At 41.0% G+C, this 25292-nt stretch overlaps 1 protein-coding gene across 1 annotated transcript in view; it reads left to right on the top strand.

The window, feature by feature from the left end:
- btbd17b (BTB (POZ) domain containing 17b) overlaps nucleotides 1-20490 on the top strand; it is a 105104-nt gene extending 84614 nt beyond the window's left edge. The window contains exons 2-5 of the mRNA XM_060844796.1: nucleotides 11175-11398; nucleotides 12439-12499; nucleotides 17061-17340; nucleotides 19410-20490. Coding sequence (XP_060700779.1) covers nucleotides 11175-11398; nucleotides 12439-12499; nucleotides 17061-17340; nucleotides 19410-20490 — 1646 coding nt within the window. The remainder of the gene's footprint in view (nucleotides 1-11174; nucleotides 11399-12438; nucleotides 12500-17060; nucleotides 17341-19409) is intronic.
- Nucleotides 20491-25292: the final 4802 nt, after the last annotated feature.

Below are 25292 nucleotides of genomic sequence, written 5' to 3'. Positions count from 1 at the left end.
ACGGCCAATGGTGTTGATCTATTTCATTGACTTGTACAGGAGTGATAGTATTGTGTTTGGCATTTGTCTACATACTCCATTTCTACATTGTCTACATTTCTACAGACTCTCCATCATAGGTGATGGACAATGCTGTTTAGATAACCTTGATAAATTATTACACTTCATTGACCATATTGTAGCCTCAATTTGCTAGTGTTAGAGGGGGTACCCAATGAGCCTGGTGACAGGGATGCCAATCAAGTGTTCTTCTCTGTCCTGAATGATAATGAGCTTTTTGTGTACCCTGTGTCCGAATGGGCGATGAGCATTTCAGAACTTTTCTGACTAAAGTTTTGGAGATGATGAATGAGGCAGGAGGTGAGGCAGTTATCCCAGTGTCCAGTGTGCTGCCCTTGTGGCCATGATATCAGTTTGAGTAATCCAGTTTAGCTTCTGACTCACAATATGCCAATGGCAATGGCTCTGTAGTGGAAAGGTAAGTTATCAGATTTATTCTTTCAGTTTTATTGCAGTTTTCTCACAGCTTCATACAGTAGTCCCCCGTCCTACGTGGGATGCATTCCTAAACTTACCGCGGAAGCCTGAAACCACGAATAGGAGCAAAATAATTCATTTCAATGGGAAATTTATCTTCCCGGCAGCCCCCAGTCTCTGGTTCTTGAAGGTTCCCAATAAAATGTTCGGGGTGCGGTAAACAGCGGGTAACCGAAGCCACCAAAAATGATTCCACAGATATGGATATTGCCCTGAACTGAAAGAAAAATTAAACAATAAATAATGATAAGATGAGAATTAGCAGTACATGAATAAAGTCTGTTTGATACACAATGTTGCCTTCAGTAGAACTGACAATTGTTCAATAGTTGAATTATCCATCCCAAACATGGATTGGATAAACCTGCCAAAAGAAATTATTTTGAAGTGGACAGTTAGTCAATAACCAAGAGCACATGTCCCTGTGTTAAATCAACTCTATGTGTTAATAACCTGATTTATATTGATTTGTACCCATGGAGCTCATGACTTTTTAGAAGGATTTGTTCTATGATTCTTGAAAACAATGTTTACAGAAAAGTACAACATATTATCAGTTCACATTCGCACTCATTCAACAATGGTTTCCCATCCAAAAAAAAAAGGAAAGACTTGAATTTGTAATGTGTCTTTCATGTCTACTCACCCTATCCATGTCCCTCATGATTTTATAAACATTTTCTTCACCCTTACACCTGATCTCGCCCAATCTCCTTCCCCGAAAATCTGAATCAGTAATTGGCCTGTAGGCTTCCTCATCTGTTAGTTATTCATGAGCTGAATCTAGCTTTAAGGTGAAGGATTATTTTACTTCATAGAATCCCTACAGTGTGGAAACAGGCCCTTTGGCACAACAAGTCCATACCAACCCTGCGAAGAGTAACCTACACAGACAAATTTCCCTACATTTATCCCTGACTAATGCACCTAACCTACACATCCCTGAACACCATGGACAATTTAACACAGCCAATTCACCTAACCCGCATGTCTTTGGGCTGTGGGAGGAAACCCATGCGGAGAATGTGCAAACTCCACACAGACAGATGCCCAAGGCTGGAATTGAACCTGGGTCCCTGGCGCTGTGGGGCAGCAGTGCTAACTCCACTTCCTATCTTTTTATAGTTGTTAACGTAAGTGGAAATATTGTGGAAATTCTCCTGTATCTGCACGGACTTATTTGAGTTTGTGATTCAAGTGTAGGATTACTTGATTAGTCTCATCATAAGCAAGTCTCATAATTATTAATATAATCAAAAATCCATGTGCTGTTTCTGGCGCAAACATAAATGCATATTATCAGCAAGCTATGCACAGGACCTTTAAGATAACCAAGGAATCTAATTACATGCTTAACTCGTTCAATTTTAACTTGCTTTAAAGAAATTGAACGGGAATCTCATGTTACATTGGACTACATAAACACGTCACTTAACATTACCCATTGTTTTTATCAGGATCATTGATCAGTCATTACCAAGTTGGGGTGTCCCATTATCCATCATACACTAACTGAAATCAAAAATTAGAGTTAATAGACCCTGTTGATGTGAAAGGAAAGCTGGTCATTCTGCTTGAATAGTCTTTCTATGAACAATGAATGTCACTGTTTGCTCCATCATTTTTCAGGACGGTGTTTTATCCGTGGTTGTAATATCCAACTATGTCTCAGGCTTATCTCATCATTGGGATTATTGCTGAAAACAATCCTTACAAAAAATTCCAAATCTTCGTATGAACTCATATTTTTATCTACATTGCCATCACATGAAGTTAAATGATCATGTTTTTTGAGTGAAAATAGAAGCATTGAACCCACATGGAAAAGTCAACTGTTTAGAATATGTTCTCGCTCCATGAAGTGGGTGCTCTGGTTTCCTCCCACAGTCCAAAGATGTGCAAGTTAGATAGATTGACCATGTTAACTTGCCCATAGTTTCACAGGGATGTTTCGGTTGGGGGTGTGGGGAGGGCGGTGTGGGGGCGGGGTTAGCCATTAGAAAGGTCAGCTCATAGGATGGGGGTGGGGGGTCGTGGTCTGTGTGGGATGCTCTTCAGAGGGTCGGTGTGGACTCAATGGAGTGAATGGTACTGTAGGAATTCTATGACTCTATCAAACATCTATAAGGTCACCCCTCAGTCTCTATCATTCCAGGGAGAATAGCCTGAGTCTATTCAGCTTCTCCCTTTAACTCAAACCCTCCAACTCCAGCAACATCCTTGTAAATCTTTTCTGAACATCTTCAGGTTTCACAACATCATTCCTATAGCAAAGTGATTAGAATTTAACACAGTATTCCAAAAGTGGCCTGATCGCAACATGACTGCCCAACTCCTATAATCAATGCACTGACCAATAAAGGCAAGCATACCAAACACTTCCTCACTATCCTGTCTATCTGTGACTCCACCTCCAAGGAACGATGAGCCTGCACCTCAAGGTTTCTTTGTTCAGCAACACTCCCCAGAGCCCGACCATAAAGTGAATAAGTTCCATCCTGATTTGATTTGACAAAACATGACACCTCACACTTATTTAAATTAAACTGCATCTGCCATTCCTCAGCCCAGCAGCCCTCCTGATCAAGATCTTTGACATTGTGCCAATGGAGCCTTTTACAACAATCTGAAAGTGTAGATGTGACTTCCACTTAATGCCTCATTCAAAAGACCTGCAATTGGAGACCACTACCACCGTTTTTTTGTGCTTAAGTCCTGGAGTAAGAATTAAACCCAGAGCCTTCTTATACAGAGCCAAATGTGGAACCCGCTCAGCCACATCCATAGGAGGCACACTCACCACCCTTGCAGTTTCAAGTTTTCTAAAATAAAAATTAAACATTTGTTTTTAAAATAGTTCAAGATTTGGATGCAAGCATAAGAGGTAAAGTTAGTAAGTTTGCAGATGACACCAAAATTGGAGGTGTAGTGGACAGCAAGTTGGGTTACCTCAGACTATATCAGGATCTTGACCAGATGGGACAATGGGCTGAGAAGTGGCAGATGGAGTTTAATTCAGATAAATGCAAGGTGCTGCATTTTGGGAAAGCAAATCTTAGCAGGACTTATACACTTAATGGTAAGGCTCTAGGGAGTGTTACTGAACAAAGAGACCTTGGATTGCAGATTCATAGCTCCTTGAAAGTGGAGTCGCAGTTAGATAGGATAGTGAAGAAGGTGTTTGGTATTCTTTCTTTTATTGGTCAGAGTATTGATTCCTGATGAAGGGCTTTTGCCCGAAACGTCGATTTTACTGCTCCTCGGATGCTGCCTGAACTGCTGTGCTTTTCCATCTAATCTAGACTCTGGTTTCCAGCATCTGCTGTCATTGTTTTGATCTGGTCAGAGTATTGAGTACAGGAGTTGGTCCATCATGTTGCGGCTGTACCGGATGTTGGTTAGGCCACTGTTGGGATATTGTGTGCAATTCTGGTCTCCTTCCAGAAACAAAAACTGGGCAGCATGGTGGCACAGTGGTTGGCACTGCTGCCTCACAGCACCAGAGACCCGGGTTCAATTCGCATCTCAGACAACTGTCTGTGTGGAGTTTGCACATTCTCCCCGTGTCTGTTTGTGTTTCCTCCAGGTGCTCCGGTTTCCTCCCACAATCCAAAGATGTGCAAGTTAGATGAATTGGCCATGCTAAATTGCTCATAATGTTAGGTGAAGGGGTAAATGTAGGGGAATGGGTCTGGACGGGTTACTCTTCGGAGGGTTGGTGTGGACTTGTTGGGCCGAAGGGCCTGTTTCCACACTGTAAGTAATCTTAAATCCTATCGGAACGATGTGAAACTTGAAAGGGTTCAGAAAAGATTTACAAGGCTGTTGCCAAGGTTGTAGGATCTGAGCTATAGGGAGAGGCTGAAGAGGCTGGGGCTGTTTTCCCTGGAGTGTCGGAGGCTGCGGGGTGACCTTATAGAATTTTACAAAATTATGAGGGGCATGGATAGGGTAAATAGGCAAAATCTATTCCCTGGGTCAGGGAGTCCAGAGCTAGTGGGCATAGGTCAGAAAGGCAAGGTCACAGTGATCATGGGAGACTTCAATATGCAGGTGGACTAGGTAAATAATGTTGCCAGTGGATCCAAAGAAAGGGAATTCATGGAATGCTTACAGGATGGTTTTTTGAAACAGCTTGTCATGGAGCCCACAAGGGAGCAGGCTATTCTGGACCTAGTGCTTTGCAATGAACCAGACTTTTAAAAGATCTTAAAGTAAGGGAACCCTTAGGAAGCAGCGATCATAATATGGTAGAGTTCAGTCTGGAGTTTGAAAGAGAGAAGGCAAAATCGGATGTAATGGTGTTACAGTTAAATAAAGGGCCTGAGATAGGAACTGACAAAAATAGACTGGAAGCAGAGCCTAGCGGGGAAGACAGTAGAGCAAAAATGGCAGGAGTTTGTGGGTATAATTGAGGACACTGTACAGAGGTTCATCCCCAAGAAAAGAAAGATTATCCGGGGAGGGATTAGAACCATGGCTGACAAAGGAAGTCAGGAAATGTATTAAAGAAAAAGAGAGATCCTATAAAGTGGCCGAGAGCACTGGGAAATCAGAAGATTGGGAAGGCTACAAAAACAAACAGAGGATTACAAAGAGAGAAATAAGGAAGGAGAGGATCAAATATGAAGGTAGGCTAGCCAGTAATATTAGAAATTATAGTAAAAGTTTCTTTCAATACATAAGAAACAAACGACAGGCAAAAGTAGACATTGGGCCACTTCAAACTGATGCAGGAAGCCTAGTGATGGGAGATAAGGAAATAGCAGGAGAACTTAACAAGTACTTTGCGTCAGTTTTCACAGTGGAAGACATGAGTAATATCCCAACAATTAAAGGGAGTCAGGGGGCTGAGTTGAGTATGGTTGCCATTACAAAAGAGATAGTGCTAGAAAAGCTAAAAGGTCTTAAAATTGATAAATCTCCTGGCCCCGATGAGATACACCCTAGAATTCTGAGAGAGGTGGCTGAGGAAATAGCGGAGGCATTGGTTGAGATCTTTCAAGAGTCACTGGAGTCCGGGAAAGTCCCGGATGATTGGAAGATCGCTGTTGTAACCCCCTTGTTCAAGGAAGGATCAAGACAAAAGATGGAAAATTATCGGCCAATTAGCCTAACCTCGGTTGTTGGTAAAATTCTAGAATCCATCATTAAGGATGAGGTTTCTAAATTCTTAGAAGAGCAGAGTCTGATTAGACCAAGTCAACATGGATTTAGTAAGGGGAGGTCATGCCTGACAAACCTATTGGAATTCTTTGAAGAGGTGACAGTGGATGTGGTCTGTCTGAACTTTCAAAACGCATTTGATAAGGTGCCACACAGGAGGCTGCTGAGCAAGGTGAGGGCCCATGGTGTTCGAGGTGAGCTACTGGGATGGTTTGAGGATTGGCTGTCTGACAGAAGGCAGAGAGTGGGATAAAAGGTTCTTTTTCGGAATGGCAGCCGGTGACAAGCGGTGTCCCGCAGGGTTCAGTGTTGGGGCCACAGCTGTTCACATTATATATTAATGATCTGGATGAAGGGACTGGGGGCATTCTAGTGAAGTTTGCAGATGATACGAAGTTAGGTGGTCAGGCAGGTAGTACTGAGGAAGTGGGGAGGCTACAGATGGATCTAGACAGTTTGGGAGAGTAGTCCAGGAAATGGTCAACGTGAGCAAATGCGAGGTCTTGCACTTTGGCAAAAAAAAGCATAGACTACTTTCTAAATAGTGAGAAAATTCATAAAGCCAAAGTACAAAGGGATCTGGGAGTGCTAGTCGAGGATTCTCTAAAGGTAACCATGCAGGTTGAGTCCGTGATTAAGAAAGCGAATGCAATGTTGTCATTTATCTCAAGAGGGTTGGAATATAAAAGCACCGTTGTGCTACTGAGACTTTATAAAGCTCTGGTTAGGCCCCATTTGGAGTACTGTGTCCAGTTTTGGTCCCCACACCTCAGGAAGGACATACTGGCACTGGAACGTGTCCAGCGGAGATCATACAGATGATCCCTGGAATGGTAAGTCTAACATATGAGGAACGGCTGAGGATCCTGAGATTGTATTCATTGGAGTTTAGAAGATTAAGGGGAGATCTAATAGAAACATACAAGATAATACATGGCTTGGAAAGGATGGAAGCTAGGAAATTTTTTCCATTAGGCGAGGAGACTAGGACCCGTGGACACAGCCTTAGAATTAGAGGGGGTCAATTCAGACAGATATGCGGAGACATTTCTTCAGCCAGAGAGTGGTGGGCCTGTGGAATTCATTGCCGCAGAGTGCAGTGGAGGCCGGGATGCTAAATGTCTTCAAGGCAGAGATTGATAGATTCTTGATGTCACGAGGAATTAAGGGCTACGGGGAGAATGCAGGTAAGTGGAGTTGAAATGCCCATCAGCCATGATTGAATGGCGGAGTGGACTCGATGGGCCGAATGGCCTTACTTCCACTCCTATGTCTTATGGTCTTATGGTCCTAGGTTTAGGGTGAGAGGGAAAGGATATAAAAGAGACCTAAAGGACAACTTTTTCACACAGAGGGTGGTGCATGTATGGAATAAGCTGCCAGAGGGAAGTGGTGGAGGCTGGTACAATTGTAACATTTAAGAGGCATCTGGATGGGTTTATGAATAGGAAGGGTTTGGAGGGATATGGGCCAGGTGCTGGCAGGTGGGACTAGATTGGTTGGGATATCTGTTCGGCATGGACGGGTTGGACTGAAGGGTCTGTTTCCATGCTGTACATCTCTATGACTCTATTACTTAGAAACAGGGATGGAAGACCGAATACCTTTCCCAAATTTCAGCGAGTGCAGACTTGCAACTCTCTGATTGGAGCTGCACAAATGCAGATATTTGCCCTGTGATGTTTTGATGTGTAGATCGGTGTCCAGTTACTCTGATGCAGTATTAATGCACCAATGCAAGTTGTACAAGGGCATTCTGTTTCGGGTCTCCCTCATTTCTAGTTTTCCTTTAGCAGCCAAATTCTACATTGTGCATTGGTTGACATCAGTACAATGATCAAAATGCTGTAGGTAGACAGCACAGCTGTAGGTGGGCTGTTCTTGAGCATGCTTAAAAACTGCCTGAATTCGCACGTAAGATTATTTTGACATTAGAAACTTACAAAGCTTTATAGAGGCACAGAGTTTACAGCATTGAAAGAGGCCCTTTGGCTCAGTTGTCTGTACGGGTAACTGACAACTATAAAACAAATCAGATACACGCGGGTGATGTATTCCCTGTCAAAAATAAGCTAATTAACCTGTATAGTAGTGTATTAAAATCTAAATGTTGGCAAATAAGTAATTTTTAACAGTAGCACCATTCCAAATTTATGTGAAAATTTGCAGGAATGTCAATATAAGTAATGGTGTGCCCAGCCTACAGTAGCCGGTGATGAGTATTTTGTCTGTTTCGCCAGCTGAATATTTAAATATAAGTATAGCACTTATCCTTTGTGCTAATTTACATTCAGCTTTTCTCCTCTCATTTTGTTTTTCTCATCTATTAATTTGTCAAACTTTGAAAACAGAGAAAATTATCCTTTCGGTACACTCTGAATGTATTCAGATTTTTAAACTCTCTTCCACATTCCTTTGTGCAGATTCATCCAACACAAGGGAATGATGAACAGATATCAGAATCGAACCAGTTGCCATGGCAGCAAAGGCCAGATTCCACCAATAAAAGAAGCCATTTCAGCGAGGGGCAGCTGAAAAGGAGCTGTGTCCTACTTAAATGTCCAGTGATCCAGATGGATTCTGTGTGAGGTTTTATTCTGCCAGAACATTGGATGAAACTTACAGTGACAATGTTCTCCAGTAAAAGTCTGAGCAAAATGGGCTGTCTTCTTCCCTTTGCAAATTTGATTTTATTGATTGCAATCGCTAAAAGAGGTAAGGATGATGTTTGGAGATATTCTTCTCTAGTTTGAGTCATTCTTTTGTTGCTTTGTAGAGTACTTTGAAGATGGCAATGCAATGTTCAGCATATGGTTTCGATGTTGCAACAACAAAACAGGATTTAAATCAATATTTTCTTTTTGGGAGAAAGCTTAGAAACATTGATTTGTTTGTTGAAAAAAATGATGAAAGTTTGAAAGACTTTAAGAGTACCTGAGAAAGTGAACTTTAAAAACCAACTTCTAAATCATGACAATAGACAAGATGCTACTTGAATATGCAACACTTCCTTGAACCAATTCAATGATAATGATTAATTTTGCAGGGCTAGAGTTTCAAAATGTTGTTTAACTCCTGTTACATTTTGTCTGCTTAGAAGCTCCTTCTGCATGATCAAGTCTTAGTTTGTGTAAAACTGTGACAATATTCACATGTTGTACGATTTGTAGTTAATTTATATTTGGCTAAAGATATCAGGTCACTCCTGATAAAACTGCACTTAGATTGTTATCTTGTTAATTCAGTAAATTTGTTCTTGTGTTTCAATGTACCTCATTATGTAATGAGATTGTAAATCTAACAGTTGATATTACTGTCCCAATTGCAGTATACTATTAATATTTTCATCTAGTTTGAAACTTTCAAACTGACAATTTTCAAAATTTCAGTGCAAACATAGGAGCTCAACATTAACAGTCCTTTACGTCCAATTAAAACAGTACAATATTGATGACAGGATTTTAAACCAAAGAAATTTGACCTATTTCAGAGCAATAAAATGGATATAGTGCATTTCGAATCCAGAGACTAATGTCTAGCACCCTTTGACAATTCAAAGAAATGTATGAAACTGGATTGTATGATTTTCCAGGCAATTCTGACAGCCACTAAAATAAATATTGGCCCTTTTCCTCTTGGTACCTGAGGCTAGAATCATAGATAGACTGAATCCCTACAGTGTGGAAACAGGCCCTTCAGCCCAACAAATTCATACCAACCCTCTGAAGAAGATCCTTACTCATTCTCCCTACCTTATATTTACCACTGACCAATGCACCTAACATACACATCTCTGAACACTCTGGACAATTTAGCATAACCAGTCTACTTGGCCTGCAGGAGGAAAACCACACAGATACAGGGAGAATGTACAAACTCCACACAGTCACCCAAGGCTGGAATTGAATCTGGGTCCCTGGCATTGTGAGATAGCAGTGCTAACCAACTGCACCACCCAATTGGAGCTAATCTCAGTTTCCAACATAAGTTAATGGCTGCATTTTAACATAGCTCCAGCCTCAAATATCCATGTTGCAGTTGTTATTTCCTAATATGTTTGTAACAGAAGCAGGAACTGCTTCTGCGAAGAACTTGGCAGCAGCAACTTTTAAATTATCAGGCCTAAAGATTGACAACCTGGCAGTCTAGTATTGTATAAACTCTAATCTGCTTTGAAACAAATAATGCTAATGGCCTCTTTCTCTACTGTATTCAATGTCAGTATTACCACAATGGAATTTTAGAATAGTAGCCAGCTAGCAGAAGGCCACAATTTTAAGAACATATATTGTACGTAGATGCTGGGAAAAGCTGGAAAATCCCAGCAGTTCAAGAAGCATCTGAAGAGAGAAGCAGAGTTAACATTCATGTGAATACTCCTTTATAAACAATGACTCGAGCTATGTATCCTCTTTTACTTGAATGTACAATTTTGTACCAACTGCTGAAGATTATTTGTTTACATAAGACTACTTGACATTTGTCCCATTATTCCATTGTATTCTTTTCTGCTGTGGTCTGAAGAAAGTAGGGCATATCTACCCAAATTTGAAAACCAACTCTAGAAATGGTCTTCTTTTGATTAGGCATTGAGATCACTTTCTCCATTTGTTATACCTTTCAAAGATCAGATTCCAGTTATCTTGAAGTGTATCCTTTAAAACTAACTCAAGAAACTAATAACGGTTTGAGTAAACGCTGTGAATTGTACCTAGAAATGTCCACTAGGAAGAAGATGGCTGGATGTCAGAAATGGGCCTTTCCTAGCAACGAAAGGAGGGCAAACTGTTAAAATGGTTCCTATGAATATACAAAGATTTGCTTTCCTTGAGACACAATGAAAGAAAGAAAAAGTCTGACAGCAAGAAGCATCCATTCCAACTCGTCAATGTAGAAGTTTGGAAGCCAGTTAGAAGACCATAAAGGAACTTGACTATAAAGGAATGGCAGCTATGAACTGATGTAAGAGTGTGAGCAAGGACAAGTTCCTGACACTGCTCAAGGCACTGGTGAACAGTTACAACAGACTAAGGGGATACCATCCTAACTGATGACTGAAGGAATCACATTTCAAATGGGATATAATGAAGTGGGTGGAACTCTTGAAAGTAAGTCCACGTTAATATCTGATGTCATCTTCAATTGAGATTGTTTGCTTCATATGTTTGTGAGCTATCACAAATGTTGATATCTTCAAAGGCTCGTAATTGTAAATGGCATACAATGAGAAAAGATGCATGGTTTTTAACCCAATCCACTAAAGTGTTGACTTGAATTGTGCACGAGCCCTATCCAGTTTCATTGTAAGGCAGCCAAAGGCAGAAATCAAACTAGTGCGCCTCCTATATGAATTTGCAACTATAAAGATAAGTTCTCAACTCAAACCTACATCATCTTTTCTTGTAAGTCATTGAATATTACTGCCAGAAATTGGAGTTCACTTTTCAAAATGTTCCTCATGTTTTCTGTAGGTTCCAGCAAGCCATCAGGAGTATTCCCTTCCCAGTTAGAAACCAACAGTGCAATTCCTGAACAGAACAATAGCATTGGCATCACAGTGACGCCAGAGGATGCAACTGTATGGGCATCGCCTTTGACTGAGGAGGAAAAGAATGCCAAAGAGACAAAAGAAATGAGGGACTATGATGATGGTGATGAAAGTCATAGCAACCCTTCCAGTATCTCTTCCCCAGAGGTGACTCTTTGGAATAAACTGAGACGCAAAGTGACAGTCAGACAATCGCCTTACTGGGCTAGAAGTGAGTTTACCCCAGCAATGGGGGTTCTAACCTAGGTTTGGGAAAATCGATAGATTTTCAGGTGTCCAATAGGGAGAAGTTTCTGATTTTGGGGAAGGAGGTAAACTTCAATTGTCCATTGGAGTAATTTCTGAAGTAATGCATGGGTGGCACATGCCAGTTGAAGAGCTTTATGGGCAATGATGAACAGCACATCAACAAAAGCTGTGGATGTCGGAGGTATGAAATATAAACAGAAAGCACAGTGTGGCAGACAGTGTGTGAGGAGAGTGTTCACCCAAAACAAACCAGCGAATCTGGGATCAGGTCACATTAGGTAAAAAAAAAACACCTATGATTTGGAGCATTCTAACAGATGAGAGTCTTAACAAACAATCCAAGTCTTTTTCAATATATAATTTCAGTTACATCACACTGTAAACTTTTGCTATAAATTCTGTGTCCTACGATCTTATACTCCATAGCCACTTGATAAAGGAGCAGTGCTCCAAAAGCTAGTGCTTCCAGTTAAACCTGTTGCACTATAACCTGGTGTTGTGTCATTTTTAACTTCAAACATTCACCTACTTCTCTTTGTTTTGGAGGATCAATGGGAGGGACAAGACAACCAGCCCAACCCCAGGTAGAGCACGGGGGATATTTAAATGTTTGAATAAGTTTGGGAACCTTGTATTGAAACTGTTTTACAGGTTGAAGGCTGTTGCCTGGGTTACTTGAGCCAAGAGAGACTGAGAAGCTGAGGAAAACAAAATGTGCACAGCACTGGTTCATTCCGGACCTCCTCTCAGCCCCCAACCTACAACTACTTCACTTACTTCCCATGAAACCGACCCTTAACCCAACTAGATCACCCCCATCCTGGATCTTCTCAATCCAGATTGGATCACCAACCTTCGAGTAGGGGTTAGACCAAGCCTGGATCAGAGATTGGATTCCTCTGTCCACAGCTTGCTGCTAAGTGTTTTTCCCAATGCAGGTTCAAGCCTATGAGTCAGATCGGGCCCAAGACAGGATCCTGGCAGAGAGGAATGTTGTCTGTAAGAAAGTTCTAAAATCCCACTTTAATCCCTCCCTGTTTACAAACGCTCCCCTTACAGTATCAGGGCCAACAATACAGGCTGATTATTTTGTTTCTCTTTCTATCAATGCTGTTTGAACTGCTGAACATTTCTCGCTGAACATTTTTTTGTTTATTTATATATAAAACATAGCTGATAATCACTAGGTGTGAATCAAATTTAAAACAATGCTGCAGGTAGGGACTTATCAATAGGTCAGTGTAGAGAATGACACATAATAGCACAATCTTCCTGTACATATAACAGAATCCTTACAGCTGTACACAGCCCTTACTGCTGTACATAGAGCCTTTACAGATGTACACAGAGCCCTTACTGCTGTACATAGAGGCCTTACAGCTGTACACAGAGCCCTTACAGCTGTACACAGAGCCCTTACGCTGTACACAGAGCCCTTACAGCTGTACACAGAGCCCTTACAGCTGTACACAGAGCCTTTACAGCTATACACAGAGCCCTTACAGCTGTACATAGAGCCCTTATGCTGTACACAGAGCCCTTACAGCTGTACACAGAGCCCTTACAGCTGTACACAGAGCCCTTACAGCTATACACAGAGCCCTTACTGCTGTACATAGAGGCCTTACAGCTGTACACAGAGCCCTTACAGCTGTACACAGAGCCCTTACGCTGTACACAGAGCCCTTACAGCTATACACAGAGCCCTTACTGCTGTACACAGAGGCCTTACAGATATACACAGAGCCCTTACAGCTGTACATAGAGCCCTTAGAGCTGTACGCAGAGCCCTTACTACTGTATGCAGAGCCCTTATTGCTGTATATAGAGCCCTTACTGCTGTAGCAGTAGGAGCTCTAGGAGTCAGGTCCAGGGTCTCCCCCCCATCCTCCCCATGTACTAATTGAAGGATTCTCTAGTCATTCATTACATAAACATGCCTCCTTCAATCAAACTTTGGACATGAATAGGTGGGGTTTGGAGGCATGGTGCTGCCAGGTGCTGGCAGGTAGGACTCGATTTGGTTGGGATATCTGGTCAGCATGGATGGGTTGGATCGAAGGGTCTGTTTCCATGCTGTACATCTCTATGACTCTAAATCACGAGTCTAAATTCATGCTTGAAAAACATCTATAATTAACATAGTTATGAACACCAAATAAAGTAACAATTGTTACCATTATTTTGTTTAGTGTCTTCTTTTAACATCACAAATATGCTGCATATAGAATTTTTCCTACAACATGCATCCACCATTTTGGATATCTCAGTTCCTTCTTTGATTATCTCACAGATGCTGAGAGCAGGAGAAAGAGAATCTCAGCTGCATACAGATCCATAGAAACATAATGTAGAAGGAAGTCCAGATGCGACTTGACAGAGTATTGCATGCAGGAATTGTTCAGAGTTCTCGGCACTGTGCTCCCACTAGATTATGTTTCGATTAGATTCCCTACAATGTGGAAACAGGCCCTTCCACCCAACAAGTCCACACCAACCCTCTGGAGTGTAACCCATCCCAACTAGTGCACCTAACACTATGGACAATTTAGCATGGCCAATTCACTTAACCTACACATCTTTGGAATGTGGGAGGAAACCGGAACATCCACAGGAAACCCATGTAGACACGGGGAGAACATGCAAACTCCACACAGTCACCCGAGGCTGGAATTGAACTGGGGACCCTGGTGCTGTAAGGCAGCAGTGCTAACCACTGAGCCACTGTGCCATCTGTGGTTGGATGGGTAGGGTTTACAGGGATATGGAGCAAATGCGAGCAATTAGAACTAGATAAGTGGACACTATAGTCAGCATGGACCAGTTTGGGCAGAAGGCCCTGTTTCCATGCTATTTTATTCTATGACTGTATCAGCTCAGAGAGATGAACTGGATCTTGCTGATCTTGGTAAGTCATAAGCAATAGAATCTTGCTGAGGTGTCAAGGGTCTTGACTGCCAGCTGGAGAGCTGTCAAAAGACTTGTGCTGCATCTCCCAGCCAAAGTCCACCAAGCTACGCAGTGAGGCTATGAATGGGCCCCATGGTGGGGGCAGAAATCTGTCCTACTATGAGCTGCCATCCAAGCAGATGCTTGCAGCTCTTGCACTCAGCAATGCCACCGAGAAAGCTGTGGCCCCAGTTCTGACAGTAACCCCAGAGTCCCAAACAATCATTGAGTGTCAGGGATGGAGGGAGAAAGATTGTGTTTCTAGGATTGGGGTTCAGGGACAGAGGAACAAGGAGGTTGGACAAAGGCAAAGAAGTGGTTTCCATCGGGCAAGCTCTGCCCGATGTCCAGTTCCTTGATCCAGCAGCTACGCTGGATGCCAAGTGGCAACAAGCTCACCCCCACAGCTGGGTTCATCACAATGACAGTAGGCCACTTCTGGTCTTTAACTGGCCATTTAAGGGTTTCAGTTGGTGCTGAGGCAGGTAGGTAAATTATGGGCCTCCCCCTGCAAGGGAGAGGCTGGAAGGTGATGGGGTCCTACCTGATTAAATGCCCTTCCCACCTCCAAACTCACCACCTCCAGGTTAGGCAGAAGAATCTTCATGTTATGTTGGTTCTTCAACCTGATGTATAATGATTGAAAACTGAAGTGTGAGCAGCAAAGAAATGAGAAACAAGTCACATGAAAGTCAGTCCAAACCTTTCTATTTTGCATCTCAAAAGTTAAAAGGATTTAAATTGTTCTTTTCTTGCAGCTTATTAAGTACCTACGTTGCCAAGCGCACTGCTACTGATCACAATAAAAATCTCAGTGGCAATGTTGCTTTGTGTAAATGGCATTTCTCAGCTATATGTGGGCTGATGTGTAAATCAGTTTTCAGCACAAATGAGATTGACGCTATTCAAGTTTGTGGTCTGCAAGCATAAGGGTTTCTTTGGATATTCAAATCAGCATGACATTCCTGATTCAACACTCATTGCGGCGGGACCAACACAAATGAGCCAGATTTTCTGAAATAGTCCAAAAGCTAAAAGATTCTGTCAGAAAGGACTGAAAGACCTGAAATATTCACTATTTAAATTCCCAGCTGCTCAGACTTATATAGATTCAAAGATATTCCTTCAGATCAATGAATATTTAACAGCTCAGCTCTAAATAAAATTTAAACTCAGCGTCAACAGCATGTAATGCCTTCTCAACCATTTAAGGCCTGTCTGAATTAAACCATTATTTTCCCTGACACATTGTGCTTTTTTTCCTTCTTGCTCAATAATGACACCAAGAATCTCGGGTTGATTGGGACTTGGGAGAGCGGATTTGTACTTTCACATTTCATTAATCATAATTCATATCCCTAATCCATTTTCTACATTCAGGGTAGAATCCTGAAACAAAGAATGCTAATCTCTTTGAAGGAGACATTTAAAAGTTCCTACTTGTTACACATAGCCCCAAGTACTTCAAATAGAAATCAAACTCCATTGCCAACCCATTATTTGCCTGTGGACAAGATTCCTTAATTGCTGCTCTTTTACAATTTTGTGCAATTTAATTGGACCTTTTTAAAAGTCATTTAATCATTAAAAGTCATTTATGGGACGTGGACATTGCTGGATGGGTCAGCATTTATTGTCTATCTCTAATTGTCCAGAGGAGAGTTAAGAATCAACCACGTTGCTGTGGGTCTGGAATCACATGTAGGCCAGACCAGGTAAGAATGGCAGATTCCTTCCTTAAAGGACATTAGTGAACCAGATGGGTTTTTCCCAATTATCAGCAATGGGCTCATGGTCATTATTAGGATTATTTCCAGATTTTTAAAAATTTGAATTCAAATTCCATCTGCCATAGCAGGATTTGTATCCACGTCCCCAGAACATTATTTGGGTTTCTGGATGATCAGTTTAGCAATAATATCACTCAGCCATTGCCTCCACTGCTATGTGTTGAGTTTAAAGCCCTCAAATACATTATTCTGTAAAATCCATGAGGAGGAAGTCTTTCAATTTGATTTGACCTTGGACCAATTTCAAGTAAAAAAAAGTCAAATGGCAGCTTTTCTAAACTTATTTTCCTCTTGTAGTTTAATGGACTGAAAATGCAGTAAGACCCATTGAATTCTGTGCTCAAAAGTACACCAGGAGCATAGATGGTTTAACTTTACATGGTGAGGTTGTCGTAAAATAGACTTAATTCTTTTAAAGCTATATGATTAGGTGGTTGAAGTTAGGCCAGCAGGAACAGACCAATAGCACACAAGAGGATCAAGTGGCCTTACTCTGATCAAATATTATTACTCTAGGAAAGATTATATGCATACATTTACCCGTCAAAATCATTTCTTTTGTATTTCTATTGTAAAAGTCATAAGAACTTCCAGTAATAATTAGGAGAAGTTATTAAAAGAGATCAAAACACATTTGGACTAATTTGGCAAATTGTCCACTCACAGCTAACAATAAGGGCAGTGTATTTGGTTTGTGTCTGTGGCTTGCTTCCTCCATTACTCATAAGTTGAATTAAACAGCATCATATAAAATCAAAGTTGCAGAATCTGTTTGTTTTTCAAAAATAATTTATTTTCAATTGCTGTTCTTTCCTCCTTAGCACAGACAATAGATCTAAATGAAAACTCCATGGCAACAATCAATCATTCGTCGATGCTTATCAATCACCTCCAGGCTTTGCTGCTTAACTCCAACTCGAGTGACATAATGTTGAAAGTGTACACAGGGAACTCAGATGAAGTGAAAGTGTTCCACACTCATCATCTCCTTCTCATCCTGCAAAGCGATGTCTTTGAGGACCTCTTGCTGAATCACAGTGTTACTACACTCATTTTACGGGAAACTGCTGAATGTGCTGCACTTTTCGAGACGTTGATCAGGTAGTTAACTCATGTAGCAGTGTCCTTGTGATGCTGTACTGTAATAAAAACCAGAATGCGCAAATAATTTATCCCCTGTAATTGTTCTCATGAAATTCAGACTGGCCAGAACTAACTGACTGAAATGTTGAAAGTTACATGCTTATAAACACTGCAATTGATTGATGTAGTATTTTGGATACTGAGTGCTTGCAATATGGTGGGTAAAGAAGCTTGCAGTATTTCCTAGTTGTAGCTGAACTACCTTGTGGCATTGAGTGTGCACATTGGAAATAACCTAGGTGTGGGGTAATTTATTTAAACAGGGACTTAAGATACTTTTAGGGCCCACTGTAGATTTTTAAACAAGACTCCTGATTGCAGTCACCATGTATTGAGCTCTTCTGCACAGCATGATACTGTCTGTCAGCAAAACCACACACATAGCTGAATGTGGAACAGAAATGTTGCTGCTGAACCTATATTAAAAATATGTGGATGCTTTCCCTTCCCAAACATTGATTTTTACCCCATCCCATCAATAATGCTGCCTTGCATCACCAATCCACTGACTTCATTTTGTTTCCTAATCAACTTGTTCAGAGATATTGTTATGCATGTCCTGGCTCAAGAGGTAGGGGCACTACCAATGCATTACTAAAACCCTTTCTACTGACTTCAATCTTTTCCCAGTCAAACCGTTCAGAGATATTATAGCACACTTTTGGAGCAGGTGGGTCTAAAAGCCAGGCCTTCTCAGAGGTAGGGATACTTCCACCCTGCCACAAGACTTCATGCTCTTTCATATTATCTGAGACACTTGCTCAATCAATCATTAACAGCTTCACAATATAAATGCTTCCTCGAGCGAATCACTAAACTTAGCAAAATGAAAGCTGGATCAGTTTATTATGTAGTAAATAGTCACTTGGTGATACAGAAATCAAGCAGGAGTATGGTGGCTCAGTGGTTAGAACTGCTGCCTCACAAGGTCCCAAGTTAGATTCCAGCCTTTGGTGACTGTCTGTATAGAGTTTGCACATTGTCCCCGTTTCTGCGTGGGTTTCCTCCAGGTGCTCTGGTTTCCTGAAGAAGGGCTTACGCCCGAAACATCGAATCTCCTGCTCCTTGGATGCTGCCTGACCTGCTGCGCTTTCCCAGCAACACATTTTCAGCTCTGGTTTCCTCCCCCAGAGCAAAGATGTGCAGGTTAGGTGGATTAGCCATTGGAAAAACAGGGATAGGGTTGGGAGGTGGGTCTGAGTGGAGTCCTCTTCAGAGGATTGTTGTGGACACGATGGGCTAAATAGCCAGCTAGCCCACTGTAGAGATTCTACAAGTATAACTGAAAAAAATACATATTCGGTCAACGTTTTTTGTTTTGCTTTCATCAGGTCAGAATTGCAAGAAAACCCATTCTAAAAGGAGTAACAGTTTATACTGCGTGAGAAGAAAGAGCTGATTAGTTGACAAATGGATTCTGATTGGTAGAGGCACTGGCATGGAGAATACACTAGGGAACAATTATTTAAATTCAAATGAAATCAAATCTGATAGGTCAAGGCATTGCCATGTGGAATGCAATAGGGAATGACCTTCCTCCAAAATTTGGTTTAAAAAGTTGCAATGCTCGGAGTAGTTATTTCTCTTTGCAAAGGATAGACCCTGGGTGTGAATATATGTGGCTTCTCGTAGGTGTAAGAAATCCACATTGTGAGCTCAATAATCTTAAATCTGTTGTTAGTCTTTGTTAACAAGCCTGATTTTGCTCTCATGGAATCACATCTAACATTAGACTCTTCGATCTTTCCAACACCAGCTGTTTGGGTATAGTAAGTACTCTACCTGTAGAGAACAGCCAAAGGTTAAAGACATTTACAACATTGAAATCATGAAAGGAAGTCAGAATTTTGAAATTATTCATCAAAATGATTATTTTTCAGTTCATGTGTATGTTGATTGTATGAAAGACTAACAGAAACATTAAAATGTTGTTTCTCTTCAAATGAAAATCTATTTCATGGCAATACAATTTAGCGAAAATAAACAGAAACAAACATACTATGTGAAAACTCTGTTTTGTTTTCCAGATACCTGTACTGTGGCAAAATAACCATCCTTTTGAGTCAAGTTGTCCCTCTACATAAATTAGCCAGCAAGTACCATGTCACTGCCCTACAGCATGGCATTATTGAGTACATGAACAAACAACTTGCCAGTGCATCTCCCCGGGGGTACGTGGTCAGCTGGTACCACTATTCACTCAGAATAGGAGACAAAAGCCTGCAGGAGAGTTGCATGCGGTTCCTGGCTTGGAATATGTCCACTGTCATTCACAGCGAAGAGTGGCAAACCATTAGTGATGACTTGATGATCTCATTGCTTCAACGCTCTGATCTGGTTGTGGAGAACGAACTAGAGATTTACTATGGAGTTGAAGAGTGGATTAAGAAAAATCAGCCCGATATCCTGGTGACAGAGACAGTCCTTAAGTTAATTCGTTATACTATGATCAGCCCCCAAAGCCTGTTCCAAATTCAGAAGCAGTCCTCTGTCATGAATGAACATTACAGTTCAGTCCACAATTTGTTTTTCCTTGCTTTCCAGTTTCATTCTACTAGCCCTCTGGTGTTTGCCAAATATTTTAATGTCAATTGTAGCCTATTTATACCAAGAAACTATTTGTCAAGTTCCTGGGGTTCTCAGTGGGTGATCAATAATCCAGCTCGAGATGATCGCAGCACAAGCTTCCAAACTCAGCTGGCGCCTAGTAATTATGATGCAAGCAAAAAGGTGACCTGGAATGCTCTCTTTTCACCAAGATGGCTGCCAGTTAGCCTGAGGCCTTCTTACTCTTACTCAGGCAATGGAGCTGTCCAGGCTTTCAACCCTGAAGAAACTAGGCCAAGGATTGTAATCACTCCAGCTACGAACAGTGCTAGTTTTGCAGGAGTCACTTTTCAGAAAACAATCCTAGTAAGAGTGAAGAAGGACAGCAGGTCTTATGTGAAACACATATATGATTTCCATCAAAGTACCGAGGAAACAGGTGACTTCCTCCTCCAGGCTGACTTCCAGAAACATCCCTCAGAATACCTGATTGATAACTCCCTATACCTTCATATTATTATTAAGCCGATTTACCAATCATTGATTAAAGCCATAAAATGAATCAGTTCTCTGCTATAGTATGTCTAAGACAACCTCAGTAGGTCATGTCTAGTGCATATAACAAAGTACAAAGCTGTACTATGTAAAGGGAATCCCACGTTTCTTGAACAGCTCTCTTAATGTACAAGGCTCTATCTCACAGTGATCATTGATGTTCTAAATATTCCAGATTAATTAGTACATATTTAACATTGATGTATAACCCTAGTAGTTCTTTTTCTAAAGCAAGTTATTGGTTCACAATCAAATATGGGCCATAACTTTATTATGTAATGTAACAAGGTAGGGCTGGGTCAATTGACTGCAATTTTTCCCATCTCTTTTTGGCCATGTAATTATTTAAAGTTCCTTTTAGCATGCAGCCGTACATCTCTCCAATTGAAATGTAGTTTATCTGTTTTACTATAGGAGTAAGAAACTAAACTTAAGGTTTTCTTGAGTGAAAGACAGAGCAATTTTATTATTTGCTTGACCTGATTAAAAATAAAAAGACAAACATCAAATACGTACACATTGATACAAAGCTAAAAGGAAAGTGTTCTGTATAAAAAACATACAATTTTAAACTCCCTATGATGTCCTTGAGCTATAAGATTTTAACCTGAGACCAAAGTTAATTAGTGGTGACCTGGAATAACAATAGTAGTGGATATTGCAATCGTCTTTAAGATATTTCTCTCCAGTTTGTGTTCTCACTGAGCGTTTTCCCTCCTGAGAAACAAGAGAGAGACAACTTCTCAAATTTCTGTTCTGCAGTCATAAATCCATCTCCCCTGTTCTCGCAAAAGCAGTTCCTTAGATTACAAGCTGTTTTGGAAATGCTGTCTGTGAAAATTAACATTCTTTATGGTTGCAACTTGTAAGCAAGGATCCTTTTCCAATATGTGAAAATTGCCATTAAAAAGTGTAAATCAAAATAAGAGGAGATATAGGCCTTTTCAAACTGACTTGTTTCATGCCTTTTGATGAAATCCTAATTTTGTTTCAGATTGTCTATGTTTATTTCACCTTGTTTTCATTAAGCTTGGCCAACCTATGGTCAGGTGATTACTGTGGCCACTTTAAGTCAGTGTTTGTCCCTTTTTAAAACCATTTCAGTTCATGACGGTCCCAAGTATTAAAATGAGATGATGGAATTCAAAAGTAGAGAGGTGCTGCAAAATCATAATAGGTCAGGCAGCATCCGAGGAGCAGGAAAATCAACATTTCGGGCAAAAGCCCTTCAAAAAAGCTTTTGCCCGAAACATCGATTTTTCCTGCTCCTTGGATGCTGCCTGACCTCTGTGCTTTTCAAGCACCACTCCAATCTTGACTCTAATCTCCAGCATCTGTAGTACCTACTTCCGCCCTGATGGAATTCAAAAATCAAGAGTTCACAATTTACCACCATTGTGACAATAAAAAAAAGATTGATGGGAGAGATTGCAAAAATTCGGAATCAGTGATATAGAACTTGAATGGTAAAATCACATCCTATTTCCACTCACATTTATAATGTAAAGGAGGTGTGCAAATAAAATCTGTGATCACTTGTGGACTACCATGAATGGCAGTGTTTTTTTAAATTTAGTGTTTCCATGATGGTATCATTCTCCAAGTACTTCCCTCAACTAACGTACACCATCTAAACTTATTAACCAAGTAATGGTATTAAAAAGTTACCAAAATGTAACCTTCAATGAGTTGCAGAGACAAGGCAACAGATCTTTCCAGAGTCAAGGATTTCCAGGCACCTTTGAAATTGGGAGGTGGGGTGCACAATCAAAAATCACTCTTCTGTTTGCAACAGATTCCATTTTTTTTGAGGGGTGGAGTGGAAGAATGGTACAGGACTTTATTCATAAATGTGGGAAACCTTTTCTCAGCAAAGTTATTTCAATACAGTGCTGAAAGTCTTATCCCATAGTGTAGGAGTCTATAAATTCTTTTGAAGGCCAGTTAAGGTCCATATCTTGGAATTCCTACAGTGTGGAAGCAGGCCTTTCAGCTCATTGAGTCTGCACTGACTGTCTGAAGGCAATCCCACCCTGACCCATCCCTCTCCCTGTAAACCTGCATTTCCAATGGCTAACCCATCTAGCCTGCACACCCATGTACACGATGGGCAATTTAGCATGGCCAATCCACCTAACTTGCACATCTTTGGACTCTGGGAGGATTTTGGAGCATCCGGAGGAAACCCACTCAGACACAGGGAGAATATGCAAATTTCAAACAGACAGTCACCCAAGGCTGGAATCGAACCCAGGTCCCCAAGGCAGCAGTGCTAACCACTGAGTCACCATGCTACCATAAGAACTGTCAAGCTGTCAAGATGCCTAACAATGGAAGAAAGAACTACATGCCTGTGCTAGAGAGAGAAAAGGAAAAAAAGTCCTGCAGTGTTATCATTATACTAGTTTTCCACAGCTGATCATTATTACATTGTAAGCTCACAGTTTGATTGACAGTTCAAAAATGTTATTAAAGAGTTAGCTGCCTATGCTATGGAATTATAAATGCCCATCAGTTTCTATTTAAGTTGAGGAGCTTTTAAATGCATGGAAAGGGCTTTCATGGTTGAGAGTGCTTTTATGTAGTGAGCTTTGTAATAGACATTTACGATTTCATTTTATTTTGTCTTAACTTGGCTCGTGAGGTTCTGGCTATGGGGGTTATTAAATGAATTGGTATTGAGGATGTATGGGTGAAATATTGTGGCTGCACTGGGTGGGAAGAGTTGGCATAAGGCCTGTAAGGGGCTATGGATTGGTGGAGCTATAGATTGGTATGAGTTGGCATGGACATGCATGGGGGTTGGTCAGGAAGTTCATAGGTAGACATGCTATATCAAGATATTTTCTGACTCAGGCAAATATCTGACCCATAATCCGAACAAGGGCTTTCAGATGTTAATGACAATTAAATTTTAAATAACATGCAAAACTTTGTTTTCAATTAAAAGTTATATCCAACATACAGATCTGAATAGGACATTCATAATGGTGTGGCTTGGGTTAATAATTCAGCAGTTAGTTTGGCACTAAATAATATATAGATTAGTTTGTGTGTTTATGTCCAAACTCAGTTTGTATAATTGGGAGCCAAAGCTTCAGAGAGGGCTGTGTTCCTTTCATGACATTTTTAAAGAATAGCTTCTTCAAGATTGTACTTAAAATTGAAATGCAAGAAATGTGAGAATATCAGGGAAAGGATTTTTAAAAAATAATTTGCAAACACCATTTGCTTTGCAGTTAGTGAAGCACCAACTACGTTAACAAAGTTTCTGATAACTGTAATTAGGAAGCTTTAACCAAGAGTTTTGTCACAATCGTTTAGATCTTTCTAACATAACATTTCTAATATTGGACATACAAAAATTGTCATCTAACTGGACTGAGTTTCAACCATTATGTGAGCAGGGAGCTATGGTTAGACTATCAATTTATATGACTTAGGTGGCATGGTGGCTCAGTGGTTAGCACTGCTTGCTTCCACTTCTGAGTACACCCTCGGGCGATTGTCTGTGTGGAGTTTGCACATTCTCCTCTTGAATACGTGGGTTTCCTCCCATAGTGCAGAGATGTGCAGATTAGGTGGATTGGTCATGAGAAACATGGGATTACAGGGATAGGATAGGGGGAGTGGATCTGGGTGTGATGATCTATGTAAGGTTGGCGTGGACTTGATGGGCAGAATGTCCTGTTTCCACACTGTAGGCTTCCACGAACACTGGTGTGGAGGAAGCAGAGCCCTATATTCTCAAATGGACGGAGAGAGCCAACTTCCTATAGCCATATTTTGGACAAAACTTCTGCTTATTGCTTATTACCTCCTTCTGATGCAGGGGTTCCCAAACTATTGGTCACAGGATGAGATTTTAGGGTCACAAGTTCAAATTCAGTGATGGTCAATCATGGAGCCGAGATTCTGTCAGGAAAGTCCTGGGACCAGCTCCGTACCTTATACGATGCATGCTCCGATGTTGATTTTTCCCCAGTTTTGGCTTTGCTGGGAGGGAAGGGGGTGAAGTGGTTCTTCAAGCAATCCCACGTATGACAGGCTCACATTAATCCACAGCATCATTGATTGGAAAATCAGTACATCTGGGAGGGATCTGGAGTCACACATAGGCCAGACCAGGTAAAGATGATGATTTACTTCCTTAAAGGGCATTAGTGAACCTGGTTCTTTCCCCCCAACAATCAACATGATTTCATGGTCATCATTAGACTTTTAATTCTATTTTTTAAAATTCAAATTCCATGGCGGGATACAAACCCAGGTCCCCTGAACATTACTTGGGTCTCTGGATTAATAGTCTACTGATAATCCCAATAGGCCATTGCCTGTCTCACATTGCCTCAAGATTCTAAACTCTTCATAGGGAGCTCAACAGGCTGACACCAATTTGATAAATCAATGCTCACAGCACATACACATTTTATGCAGACTTTCTACTTGCCTATGTGTCTCATTAGGCCTAGTGAGCAAGTGATCTTTTCACAAGATAGTTTTAATTTAAAAAAGCATAGACTTTTAAATCTATGCACTTTAGTGAAGGTTACAATCCTGCTATTATGTTTTATTTTGGGATATTTCTGCGCATACTCAACAAAGGGGGGGTGACCAACTTCCACTTCCCCCATCCCCATTCCACTGCTCCCCCCCATCAAACTGTCACCCTGTAGCCACTTGAAGCCCGAGGCATTAAAATGGAAGCACACCAGAAAAGTTTTAAAAAGCTCTGTTTTAGGGTTGTCCTTTGTAACAACTTAACCGGCATTCTTCACATTCAACAGAAGTACATTGTCAGTTGTCTC

This window comes from Hemiscyllium ocellatum, chromosome 25 (assembly GCF_020745735.1).
Source record: "Hemiscyllium ocellatum isolate sHemOce1 chromosome 25, sHemOce1.pat.X.cur, whole genome shotgun sequence".
NCBI lineage: Eukaryota > Metazoa > Chordata > Chondrichthyes > Orectolobiformes > Hemiscylliidae > Hemiscyllium > Hemiscyllium ocellatum.
The sequence above is the reverse complement of the archived record's forward strand: the minus strand, read 5'-3'. Positions and strand labels throughout refer to the sequence as shown.